This window comes from Mixophyes fleayi, chromosome 7 (assembly GCF_038048845.1).
Source record: "Mixophyes fleayi isolate aMixFle1 chromosome 7, aMixFle1.hap1, whole genome shotgun sequence".
NCBI classification, from domain to species: domain Eukaryota; kingdom Metazoa; phylum Chordata; class Amphibia; order Anura; family Limnodynastidae; genus Mixophyes; species Mixophyes fleayi.
Window position 1 is genome coordinate 19,013,180 of NC_134408.1, and position 12,902 is coordinate 19,026,081.

Sequence of the window (12,902 nt, forward strand, 5' to 3'; positions counted from 1 at the left end):
AGCAGACCGGGTTACTGAGTGCTTACTGATTAAGTCTGATGCCGCTGTCAGTTTATATAAAGAAACAGATCTGCATCAAGCAAGCCAACTGCAAATTCCATTTCACCTCTCTGACGAGAATGTTACTGCTCCTATAGAACAGCCAGCGCTACAGAAATGACAACGAACGTGGACGTATAGGACCGAAGGTGTCATCCAAAAGAATGTAGCGGACAGATTCAGAAATGTCAACTAGCGATGCAGATAATATAAAGGGTCTCAGACTAGTTTCCAACAAAATATGGAAAGAAAATTAAAATCTAATTTACAATAATTTGGAAAAATTAGGTGGATAGCAACTGTGTTATTTTAAGATATTAGTGGGCCCGCTCTGAAGATCACCTTCAATGTAATGTAATAGTTATGAGACAGATAGTCTTTATACCTACAGCCCGATGGGTAGGAACCTGTCACTCCTCAGCAGACCCAGGAGAGGCTTGGGTGAGTTGGAGGATTAATATGCTAATATGGGTGTTTAGCATGCTAATAAGTCTGGCTAGTACGCTAATAATATATAGAGCCTCCTATACCAGTGAAAAGAGTTGACGGGATGGGGGGTCGGGGTAGAGTGCTGTCCTGTAAGAAATTAACATACCGAGCGTGGCTTGTTAGCCACCCCCCTCCCAAGAGAACCAAGGGGGAGGGACAAGGCTTCTTTGCAAACTTTATTTTCTATGAATAGCATGCAGTTAATAAAAGAGGAGTGGCCTCAGAGATTAATTTTTATAGAATACATGGTACAGAGCTTGTATTCTTCAAAGTATATTTTATCATCAAATACAATGTCTAATGTCATTCATAAACTGCTGGAATGGACAAGCTTGCAACATATATTACAGCCAATAGGAATCAAGAACTGACTAGTAACCCTGGGATTTCACCCCCAATGATTATCTTCCTCAGCCCCATAATCCTCCATCCTTGCTAGATGTTGACAGCAATCTTCGGGGGTTAAAGACTAACAACAAATCCTTATTTTGTGTAAGAAGGAGATTCATAATGTGAAAACAAAGCAACTCTCTTATCCCCTTTCCACTTAGAAACTGCCCCTGCTTGGAGGCAGTCATCCTGCAAGGAAGGTAACGCTGCCGTTTGTCTGGGGAACCCTTCAGCGCGCTTAGAATCATTTCGTACAATTGTTATTTTTGGTTACATGGGATGAAATAAGCTTTTTTTAAAAAAAAAGTATGTCCTGGGGCTCGTGCACCAGTCCTTTTACATCTCGGCAATAAACACAATCCATTCCATATATTAATGACAGTTACCAAATAGCATCCAACTGTGGCACTGTTCCCTATCAGCCAACCCTGCGGGACTGGTTTAGCAATGACCATAAATGACATAGAAAACATCTATTATGTTTGAACATTGCCTGTACTTGCCCAAATTCCACAGTGGATAGAGGCACACACGTGTCGCAATTTTGCTATCGTTTTAGACCTAAGTGGCCGTAGATTGCAGTTTTCATGGGGGAAAAAACTACTCCCGGGACAGCTGGTAAATGCGGTTGGTTGATGACCGCATCTGACCTCGCTGAGTCCCCCATGATTCGGCCATTAATCACGTATGACTCTACATAAATATACAGCCAGAGACCTTCCTGTCATACATTATTACTAAACAATATTACATATATAACAAGATGGCCGCCAAAGGCACTGGTGCCAATGTAATACTCAGAAGCATTTCACCTTCAGGTAAATCTATCTCCAAATGTTGCTGTAGCATGATATGGGTGTCTTACATTTATTAATTTAATAGCAAATGTCCCAAAAAGTGAACTTTCTAAAATCTAAACCTCCTAACATGGATATAAATGTCTCTGCTCGGCCTACTTCCCACGTGCAGCCTGGATTTAGCATGCGGGGACATGCGCTAACATTCTACAGGAAATTCTAATGGCGTATTAGGAGGTTTGAGAGGAAAAGGCAACAGAATGAGTGTCAGTCATCAAAGGCCGCAAGTGACGCTTCGAGTTGCCTGGCGCAATTTGCTGCGCCTCGCGGTGCTGGAGTGGCGATTAATACATAACTTGTGATATTATGCATCTGCCAGAGGTAAGTTCAGCCAAAGATGTTTGTCAGGTAGTGATACATGCAGTGTCATTATAGGGGAAATATTAATAAACTTGGCGCTGGGTGGTGTAAATTTGGGTTTAGTGAAGCAGCAAGAGAGAAAATAAAGGCAGGGGGGACTTGCATTGGTCTCGCTATGTACAAGAGTAAAAGCTTTGGGGCTAGATTTACTAAGCTGCGGGTTTGAAAAAGTGGGGATGTTGCCTATAGCAACCAATCAGATTCTAGCTGCCATTTATTTAGTGCATTCTACAAAATGACAGCAAGAATCTGATTGGTTGCTATAGGCAACATCTCCAGTTTTTCAAACCCGCAGCTTAGTAAATCTAGTCCTTGGTGTTTAAGCAAATGGAATTAATCATTTAATTGAACACATAGCCTAACCTATAAATTATCCTAATAGTCTGAATGCACGCAAAGCAATATATCAAATATCTAGGCTGACAAGATCATGGAAGCTGGGACTGGAATTACATGGCTGAAGTGGTAGCCCTATATATATATATATATCTATATTTATTTATAGGCTTCAATACTTAAAGGGAAATTACACTCCTGAAAATAAATGAAATTTGAAATCTGAACTTGTTTCCCTGGTCACATTTGCCTGGAAGTGGCCATTAAATTTGCTGGAAAAATTGGTATGACTAACTGGCTGGTGTGCACCAGGGAAAAAGTCTGTATTTCAGTATTGAGGATTGTACCGCTTAAAATAGGAACACATGGGGACACTGGTGCAAAGGAAAAAAGGTGGTTTTGCCCGTAGCAACCAATCAGATTCTAACTATCATTTTTCTAGTGCGCTTTAGAAAATGAACACAGCCTATAATTGGTTGCCATGGGCAACACCATCATTTTCCTCAGCACCAGTTTTTGTAAATACCCCCAGGACATTTTAACTTTGTTTTCAAAAGTGTACTTTCCCTTCAAATATAATTGTGATGTTCAAAAAATATCTGAGCAGGAAACAAAAATCAAAGTAAACAAAAGCCTTTATGTCACCAGATCGTCCTCCATAACTGACTACTCGGCTGCATCCTGTTTCCATCTCAAGAAATGTTTCTCTCAGTCGGCCGCACAATGGATTGTTTCTACGTTCACGGAGCTAAAAGCTATCTATACTACGGCGGCAGGCAGGGCTCAGAAAGATTCTTTGGTAAACAGTCTACCGACCAGACATATACAACGCCTTACTCCTGCGCTTTTTCTCCAAGCGGCGCAGCCGTTTCTCCTCCCGCCGCCGGGCCTCCTCGGCTTCCTGGTGCTGACGGCACTTGTGGAAGTTCTCCACCACCACTCCCACGAACATGTTGAGCACAAAGAAGCTGACGATGAGGAGGAAGGAGATGAAGAACAGGAGCATCCACGGGTTGTGGTTCCGGACAGGCTGTAATGCACAGAGGATGACACAGCGTCATGACCACGTGATGAAAAGAAGGCTTATTCAATAAGACAGAGTCATTTCCAGAAGCTCTGTGAGCATAGAAGAAAGATGTCGCCTGGTGACCATTCAGTAACCAACATTGAATTCATCCTGTGGTCTCCACACATGGATTTCAAGTACAAAAGACTAAGGGGTATATTTATCAAGCTGCGAGTTTCCGGCAGGTTTGAAAAGTGGAGTGGTTGCCTATAGCAACCAATCAGATTCTAGCTATCATTTATTTAGTACATTCTACAAAGTGATAGCTGGAATCTGATTGGTTGCTATAGGCAACATCTCCACTTTTCAAACCCGCCAGAAACTCGCAGCTTGAAACATTTACCCCTAAGACTGATTAGCAAACCACAAGTCAAACAAATCTCGTTACTCTGGAATTATGAAATCTGAAAGGCACAACCAATCAACTGATGGGAAAACAAAATGGAACCACATCTCACAAATCAATGGGATTATTTTGTGAATTCACCCAATATAAATGTGTGTGGTAATAAATCTAGCCCCATGTGAATAAAACACATTTAAATATACTATTTTAAATGAAATAGGGTAGCCGAAATCCGTCTTGGTGTTTCTACCTGTATATCGGTGGCCACGGCGTCGAGTCCGTCGTACATAATGTTCACCCAGCCATCTTTGGACGACAGAACAAAGAGCGACATAAGGGCCTTGAGAGAGACAGGAATACAGGCGGCCATGTTAGCGAGAAAGAGTAATGTCAGATGAAAGCTTGATATAACAGTGTAGTCATTAAAGATGGTACCGGGTATAAATGATATAATAAATAGCTGACCAAGCTAGGGCTCACTCACACAGCCGTATAACGGGGTATATAACGGTCTGTTCCAGGTGAACAGAAAGCATAATAATAGCAATATTAAGATTACACAAAGGGGTATTTATACAGGATAGCAGCATAAGGTAAGGCAGAAGAAACTACCGCTTTTGTAGAAAATTTTAAACTTGACCCTTGATCCAATTCTATGGGTCTTATGAAAAGACAACGATAAGGATGATTTTTTTTCTCGCAGCTTACAGTGATGATATGACATATTGCTTATTGTTGCAATTTATATATAAAAATATACTCCAAAAACATACTGGTAGGTTAATTGGCTGCTAACGAATTGACCCTAGTCTCTGTGTCTGTGTCTGTGTTTGGGAATTTAGACTGTAAGCCCCAATGGGGGCAGGGACTGATGTGAGTGAGTTCTCTGTACAGCGCTGCGGAATTAGTGGCGCTATATAAATAAATGGTGATGATGATGATATATATAAAACTGGCCAGGAGGGGTAAGGGTTAACGAAACGATTTGCCGGGCCATGACCTTTGGCCCTGATACACCACCTAAGTTTTAGTACAGTTGTTATCAACTCAATGAGATAGATTTATCAAACCTTCTGAAATGGAATAGTGGAGGCGTTGCCCATAGCAACCAATCAGATCTTAGCTACCATAATCTAGAATGCACTAGAAAGATAATAGCTAGATTCTAATTTATTGCTATGGGTAACATCTCCACTTCTCCTTTTTTAGTAGCCTTAATAAATCTACCCCCAACAAGTTTGATTCAAAGATCACTTTTTAGGGGTTGCTTCCACAAGACACCCTAACCGTAATCTGCCCCTGAGAAGTATGGGCTATCCCTTGCTAAACATAGAAATCAATAAATCTTAGAATTAACAGCTCACCTTGTGTCAATAGCCCAAAAAATGTTTTTGATATTTTCTGGACACTGACATTTTTAAGATATGATTTAGTAATAAAATGAAGAGAAAATTCAGCTTCTTTAATAAATTACTAAAATCAACGTGATTTTTTTTAAAGTCTAAGGGCTAGATTTACTAAGCTGCGGGTTTGAAAAAGTGGGGATGTTGCCTATAGCAACCAATCAGATTCTAGCTGTCATTTTGTAGAAGGTACTAAATAAATGAAAGCTAGAATCTGATTGGTTGCTATAGGCAACATCCCCACTTTTTCAAACCCGCAGCTTAGTAAATCTAGCCCTAACTCTTTTTTATCTCATTACCATCAATTTAAGTAAGAAATCAGCTCTGTCACCTACCTGCCCTAGGTTATCGAAGTTGTATTTTCGTCTCACCCACTTGTTACGCGGGCCTACGCATTCCGATCTGTTGGTGACGTTACGGATATCCGGCCCCTCGCAGGAATAGAACTTTCCTTTGAACAGCTGAAATAGAGATAAACAAATATCCTGTATACTATCTGTAAGCCCAAATCATGCCCCTCATCTCTCCAGATCTTCCCAGACCCAGGGGCAGCAAAGGGTCCCACAGAAGCAGGGGAGGGCTGGCAAATTTTAGCTCGGTGGGCAAGACTCGACTCAGCAGTCTATCTTAAAGGGAGAAAATACAGGTGGCCAAGTGACCCAGCCAAAGGTAGCCCACTATGGGACCAGCCCGTGGGTCGGATGCCCCCCTGACCCTCACCCAGCCTGCCTCTGCACAGAAGGGATGGTCAAAGCTTGGAATTTACATCCAAGGAAGGTAGAGATGGCTGCTTTATTAGCTATATTGAAGGAAATACTAAATACATTTTTAGAAACGTGAGAGGGGACAGTTTTGCCTGAGGTCTATTGCCCCCTGTTTGTGTCCGTCCCATATTAGTTTGTTTTTGGTCATTGGTGGGGCACTAGCATAGGCCAGGTGCTTGTGTTTTCCTTACAACTATAGCCTAAAATGTACCCCCACCCTGCCTGCATAACAACAAGTTTACAAAATAACTATTATCATTAATCTAGACAAAAAACAGCTGCACGTCAAGTTACGTTCTATCCCATGGCCTTGATAAATTAAAAATAACATTGTTGACGCTTCTCCTGTGATTTCACTGTACCTGTACTCCCAAGATCCCGAAGATGATGAAGAAAGCGCAGCAGATGAGGACGATGTTTCCGATTGGTCGAAGAGAGGAGATCAACGTCTCTACCACCAGCTTGAGTCCCGGGGCCCTGCTGATGACCCTGAGGCGGGGAAAGGAAAGTCACAGAGCTTGGTTATACGCTACACTCCGCAGAGGCGAGCAAAAGAAACAAGAATAAACGTTTATGAAAGCAGCGCAGAGAGGTAGCCGTGCAAAAATCACACAGCGGATTTTAGAAAATACCATAATATTTTTTACGGGGTTTTTTTTCGATTTGGCAACTTCTTCTGTAATGTGAACTTTATAGCGCATACACTGTGGCTCCACAATAATGGAGTCATTGGGCCATAAAGACATAAAGACAGAGGGCCTGATTCATTAAGGATCTTAACTTGAGAAACTTCTTATTTCAGTCTCCTGGACAAAACCATGTTACAATGCAAGGGGTGCAAACTAGTTTTCTGTTTTGCACATAAGTTAAATACTGACTGTTTTTTCATGTAGCACACAAATACTTGATAGCTTATTTGTACACTGAAATTTAAAGTTGATAATTGTGTGCTACATGAAAAAACAGGCAGTTTTTATCTTATGTGCAAAACAGAATACTAATTTGCACCCCTTGCATTTTAACATGGTTTTGTCCAGGAGACTGAAATAAGAAGTTTCTCAAGTTAAGATCCTTAATGAATCAGGCCCAGAGTGACTGGAATATGCAAATTCCCTCTTATAACTTCAGTGATAAGGGCACGCTCTAAGGTCCAAAATATTTTATTTGATTTTTATATGATATACCATAAGGATCTCAATAATATATAACATGGATATATTTTCCCATTCTATGTATGATATCAACGTGCCATAAAAGTCACTTTTTCTTGTATTAAACGTACCATAGGTTCCCAATGAGATATGGGCGCAGCAGAGAGTATTCGGCTAACTTTGACCTTAATAATAAAAATGATAATGGTGATGCGTAGCCAGAAAGAAGAACGCATTAACTTAGTCGTGGTTAAAGGGCTTATCACCCTGAGATATCCTTAATAAATTGGTTTGTAGCTGCCCTTATGTAACGCTTTTTACGTGTGTTTCAGCCGTGTATTGATATCATCAGGCACTTAGTTATTTTAATCCACACTGAATTTGACAGAACTGGGCTGCATCCAGAGGGCTCGGTCATGACACATCCCTGAGAAACGTTAATAAACAGCAAAATGGAACAGGAGGAAACCAAAAAACTAAAGTGATGAGTCAAAGTGGCTGGAGGGCACGTACAAGACGATAAATGTAAATCATCTGTATACAGAAGACCACCTTAAGTGGTGCCTTTTAGCAGTCCAAACCATATAACTGAGAATGGAGGCAGATCTGATTGACATGCGGTGTAATTACCCTTCTGACCTACTGTGTAGATTAGAAGATAGTAGGTTTGTGCCGTAGAGACATCAGTGGCCATTAATGAATCTTGAAACCCTCCAATACTCCTAGAGCTATAAATAAATGGTTTTTTTCTTATTATTCAGCATATGAATTTCACAGGGCAAATGTACAATTTTCTTTCACCCCAATACACAAAGTACAGGCTTCATGTTGACTGCTTGTGGCTGAGCAGCTCATGCACATCAGTGACGTTCTGCCTGGGATTTGTCCAGCAAACGTGTGCGCCTGCCTCCGACTGCACCCCTCTGCGGGATTGAGGAATCTGTTTGTGAACAAACATTATAACGAGCCCCTGAGTCACTGTCTCTCTGGGGAGCTGGGAGGTCAGCTTTTTATGTTCGCCTGCTTATTCCTGCCTGGTGCTCACAGCTCTAATGGAACGGCAGTGGAGTGAGAGAGAAAATGCAAGCCCTAGCTTCACCAGGAGAAAGAGCTGTTATTAGTAGAGATGCTCACTGACCCCCGTGTCTTGGTTTTGGATCTGGATTAACTTCGTGTTTTGGTTCCCTATTTTTTTTTTCTAAAGTCCTTATTTTTTTTAATGCTAAAAACACATAATTTGGCTCTTTTTTGTTTCTACATTATTATTAACCTCAATAACATTAATTTCCAGTCATTTCCAGTTAATTTTTGTCAAGTGACAAGAACACTGCTACCCCTCCTGTTTCTGTGTGAGCAATGGCACTGGAGACTGGAGAGTGACAAAAACACTGCTACCCCTGTTTCTGTATGAGTATTGGCACTGAGCAATGTCACTGGAGACTGGAGAGTGACAAGAACACTGCTACCCCTGTTTCTGTATGAGTATTGGCACTAAGCAATGTCACTGGAGACTGGAGAGTGACGAGAACACTGCTATTCCTGTTTCTGTGTGAGCAATGGAACTGAGCAATGTCACTGGAGACCGGAGAGTGACAAGAACACTGCTACCCCTGTTTCTGTGTGAGCGATGTCACTGAGCAATGTCACTGGAGAATGGAGAGTGACAAGAACACTGCTGCCTCTCCTGTTTCTGTGTGAGCAATGGCACTGAGCAATGTCACTGGATACTTATGGAATCTAAAACTCACGAGATCCGACAACGCAACAATGATGTTTGCCTCCATTCAGATCCGAGGAAGCGCAAAAGTAACGAGCCAGCTCCTCAGCCTACTCAGATCACCTAAGTTCGGGTGGGTTCGGTTTTTAGAAAACCGAGCCCGAGCATCTCTAGTTATTAGCTGTTCTTGTCTTTCCAGGGGAACAGGCAAATCCCTACCTCTCGTTCTAAAGACTGATCTTCCTCACTGCTAAATTAGGGGCTGAAAATGACAAATAACCTATCATAGCAGCTTGACTGATTTATCTTGTTTTATTGTGTACTTTTACAATTATGTAAAATAAATCCGATTCTGGAACCACGATGGGGACCGCAGTACTCCAAACTATGGCATAACCATGCTGTACTGAATTAGGCAACCTGTCATGATCCAGTTGCTGAGTATTTTTCACAATAACAGAAAAGCAACAGGTTTTCTAACCATTCTACAATATGATCTTCCCTGCCGGAGAACATTGGATCAAGAACAAAAAATTATTATTGTTATTTTTTTAACAAATACTGTTTTGAACCCCATTAATTTACGAAAGTGGTGTTTGTGTGGTTAGCTCCAACTTAATTGTTTTAGGTGTAATTGAGAAGGGTCTTATGGACCCATTGTCCATAAAGGGCAGGCCACACAGGTATCAATAAATAATAAATAATTATATCTTAAAAAAAAAAAAAAAGGGAAGCATAATCCTCTCTGCATTACCTTCATTTACCTATACTGTGTAAGCTGCAAATTAAGTTACCCGGTGAATTTTGACCTCTGTATGTGTAATGTAATTCTCAGGAATTGTTCTAATATTTCATGTGTAAAGACCCTCACACCAACATGCCGTAAAATATTTTCCTTTATATATATATATATATATATATATATATATATATATAATATGTATTTGTTTTGTTGCAGGTTTTGATAAAGAATACAGCCCATCGCTCTAAATTAATGTTCCCCGTCTCTCTGTAACGCATGCGGGTCTTATACTTCATTCTTGACAGCTGCCTGTGTTCTCACTTATAGTTTCAGTACAGCTATAATCTCAGGTAATGAACAGGGTGGTCGTATTTACAGCAGCCCTGAATTGTGAGCTGGCTCCAGGGAGCTAGAGATTGAAATTGTGTACAGAGACCTAAGCAGCCGTAACCAGCTGTCACATATATAGGTCTATACAAACATATATGAATTAACACGGATGTAAATTCAGAGTGGACCTGCACTTTAGTTATAACCAACCTCCCCTATTAAAATACATTTATATATATATATATATATATATATATATATATAAGTTGGACCGAGCATACTAAGGGGCATATTCAATGAGCATTCATGCCCATGGCTACGCATGTAAAGTGTCATTACGGTACCGCAACATCGCGGATCTCCCCTCACAACCCTATAGGGTGTGCATGGAAACCCCCGATTTTGCAGTATCGTGACCCGTGCATACTCACGGGCGCGGATCCTATTAGAATATGCCCCTAAAAGTTATGATTTTATTTACTTGAGAGTTATTATGCCAATTTTCAAGCCATGGAAGTTCCCAGGGTGATGTAAGCTGTAATATTTGATAAATGACTTAAAAAAAATCTTTAAAAAAAAAGTTAAAAACCCCAGTATTTTTCTTTAAAAGGGACAGAAAACAAAATATATTTTTGGGTGTATTTCTTCTTTAATAAATGTATTCCCATCCAGTTATATTATGTCCCAAGAAAGGCAGCTGACCTTGGTTTCACTACAGACAATATTAAGCGAGCCGAGTCTTCACTTGCCCTTATTTCCAAGAAAATTTAAAAAACCTCCAATATCCGCTAGGCCCGTTTTGCTAGCGGCGGTTGGAGGTAATATCAATCACCCATTTGTTAATTGAGTCCTGGCAGCTGGGGAGGTTTGACCAATTATCTGCGAGGTGCCACATGGCTATTCCTATGTCCTGTTAGGCCTAATTTATTTTTTCCTGGAAATTGTAGAGGCATATTTCTTCCCCTATTTTATGGCAGGTCTGCCGAGTTGTGGCGTACGTGAAGGTCTAGATAAATACTGCCATCGCTACTTACAAATTACATTAGCGTACTACTAAGAGATGCTGGCTGGCAAGCACATTTTGCCCTTGACAATAAAATTACAATCATTTATGTCAAAATGCAGCGCCAGGCTGAAAGCTCCCATTAGAGGAGGAGCGCTCGTGCCAAGAAAGTGAGAAGTATGTATAACATTTGATTAGGGTGCGTATTATTCCAAATGCAGAGGAGCGACGGCGTATTGAGCCAGCTCATCAATGCCACTCAGAGGGACAGTAGATGCACAGAGCACTAGACCCCTCATCAGACCTAATGCTAATTCCTTGCCACTTGACTAGGGCAAGGGGTTGGGTACGCTTCAACGATCACAAGAAATTCGACACCGACAAGACAAAAAAAAACCGATTTGCGACCTGAATGAATTTTAATTTAAAGTGGCAATGGATTAGCTGGTTAATGGTTAAGTGTTTAAACACTTAACCAGTGGGGTCCCGACATTTCCACTTTAAATTAAAATTCATGCAGGTTGCACCGACGTCAGACACTACTGCCGGAGAGCTGTCCATTCGGAAGGAGGTCCGGTCAGCCTTCTGCTGCCATCGGATATCCGAGTCGGTTTTCAGGTAAGTCTGTGTAGATTCCAGTTGTTTTTTCCTCAAATCGTTTTATTTTGTAGGTCTAGGGCTAGATTTACTAAGGTGCAGGTTTGAAAAAGTGGGGATGTTGCCTATAGCAACCAATCAGATTCTAGCTGTCATTTTGTAGAATGTACTAAATGAATGAAAGCTAGAATCTGATTGGTTGCTATAGGCAACATCCCCACTTTTTCAAACCCGCAGCTTAGTAAATCTAGCCCCTTGTCTGTGTCGGATTTCTTGTGATCGTTGAAGCGATTACCACTGAGGACAGGGATGCTTAGTGTTAATAGAAGCTAAAAGATGTTCATGGTGGACTCTAGGAATGTGAAAAGAACATCTGTCACCTGAATTAATAAATATGGACTATTGTTCTCTATTTAAAACAAAAAAAAATGTTACACGCATGAGTGCTGAAAAGTTCAATGGTGGGATTTGATCTTGGGACACTAGGTCCTACCTCGCAACAGTTTTGCTTTTGGCGGGACATCCACACACGAGGTCTGCAGAAGTGGGTGGAGCTTTACCAAAAGCTGTTCATTTATTGGGCGCAACAGGGAGGGGCTTACTTTGTCTTTATGTGATTCTAAATGTTGAGAGGTTTGCTAGGCGAGGCTGTGTATCCAGACCGTGTAATTAAAGTGTACACTTCATCTGTCCATCCTATGACCTCACTTGGAACTAGTCACATGACTGAGACATGTGCCTGTGATGTCACTAGTTACAAGTACATTGATAGGCTGTATTCCCATGAATAATGGTTCCGGCCCACTGTGTCCAGTTTAAAGATGCCGAGTGAATGTGTATTTAGAATCTGGAAACGTTTAATGTGTGATATCAATAATGGGGTGATAGTTGGCATTTTATGAAACCGTACCTCAACGGGCGTAGAGTCCGCAGCAGCCTTAACACTCGCAGGATGCCCAAGATCTTGGCGCCTCCGGCAGATGCTAAAGACACGATGATGTCAATGATTGAAACAAAAACCAGGACTCCGTCTAATACGTTCCAGCTGCTCTGCAGATATGCGTTTTCCCCAGAGAAGAATCCCAGCGCGATCACCTGTGCCAGCCAGAAAGAGGTGAGAAGACATGAAGACATTGGTCTTCTTAGGAGACATCAGGGTTTTGTAGACGCTATCCTCATATATAGTACGAAATAGTGATGCTACGTTACCTTAATGGTCATTTCTACGACAAAGATCGCTGTAAAGATGTAGTTGGAGACACTCAGAAAGATCCGTTCCTATGTAGATAAAACAGTACACCAAAATACACGA

At 41.2% G+C, this 12,902-nt stretch overlaps 1 protein-coding gene across 1 annotated transcript in view; it reads right to left on the bottom strand.

Annotated features, from left to right (window-relative positions):
* The window catches only part of CACNA1H (calcium voltage-gated channel subunit alpha1 H), a 384,050-nt gene that overhangs the window by 44,272 nt on the left and 326,876 nt on the right, over window positions 1-12,902 (bottom strand). Inside the window, 6 exon segments of the mRNA XM_075179258.1 lie at window positions 3,309-3,501; window positions 4,134-4,223; window positions 5,622-5,747; window positions 6,413-6,539; window positions 12,501-12,685; window positions 12,800-12,868. Of these exon segments, the coding sequence (XP_075035359.1) occupies window positions 3,309-3,501; window positions 4,134-4,223; window positions 5,622-5,747; window positions 6,413-6,539; window positions 12,501-12,685; window positions 12,800-12,868 (790 nt within the window).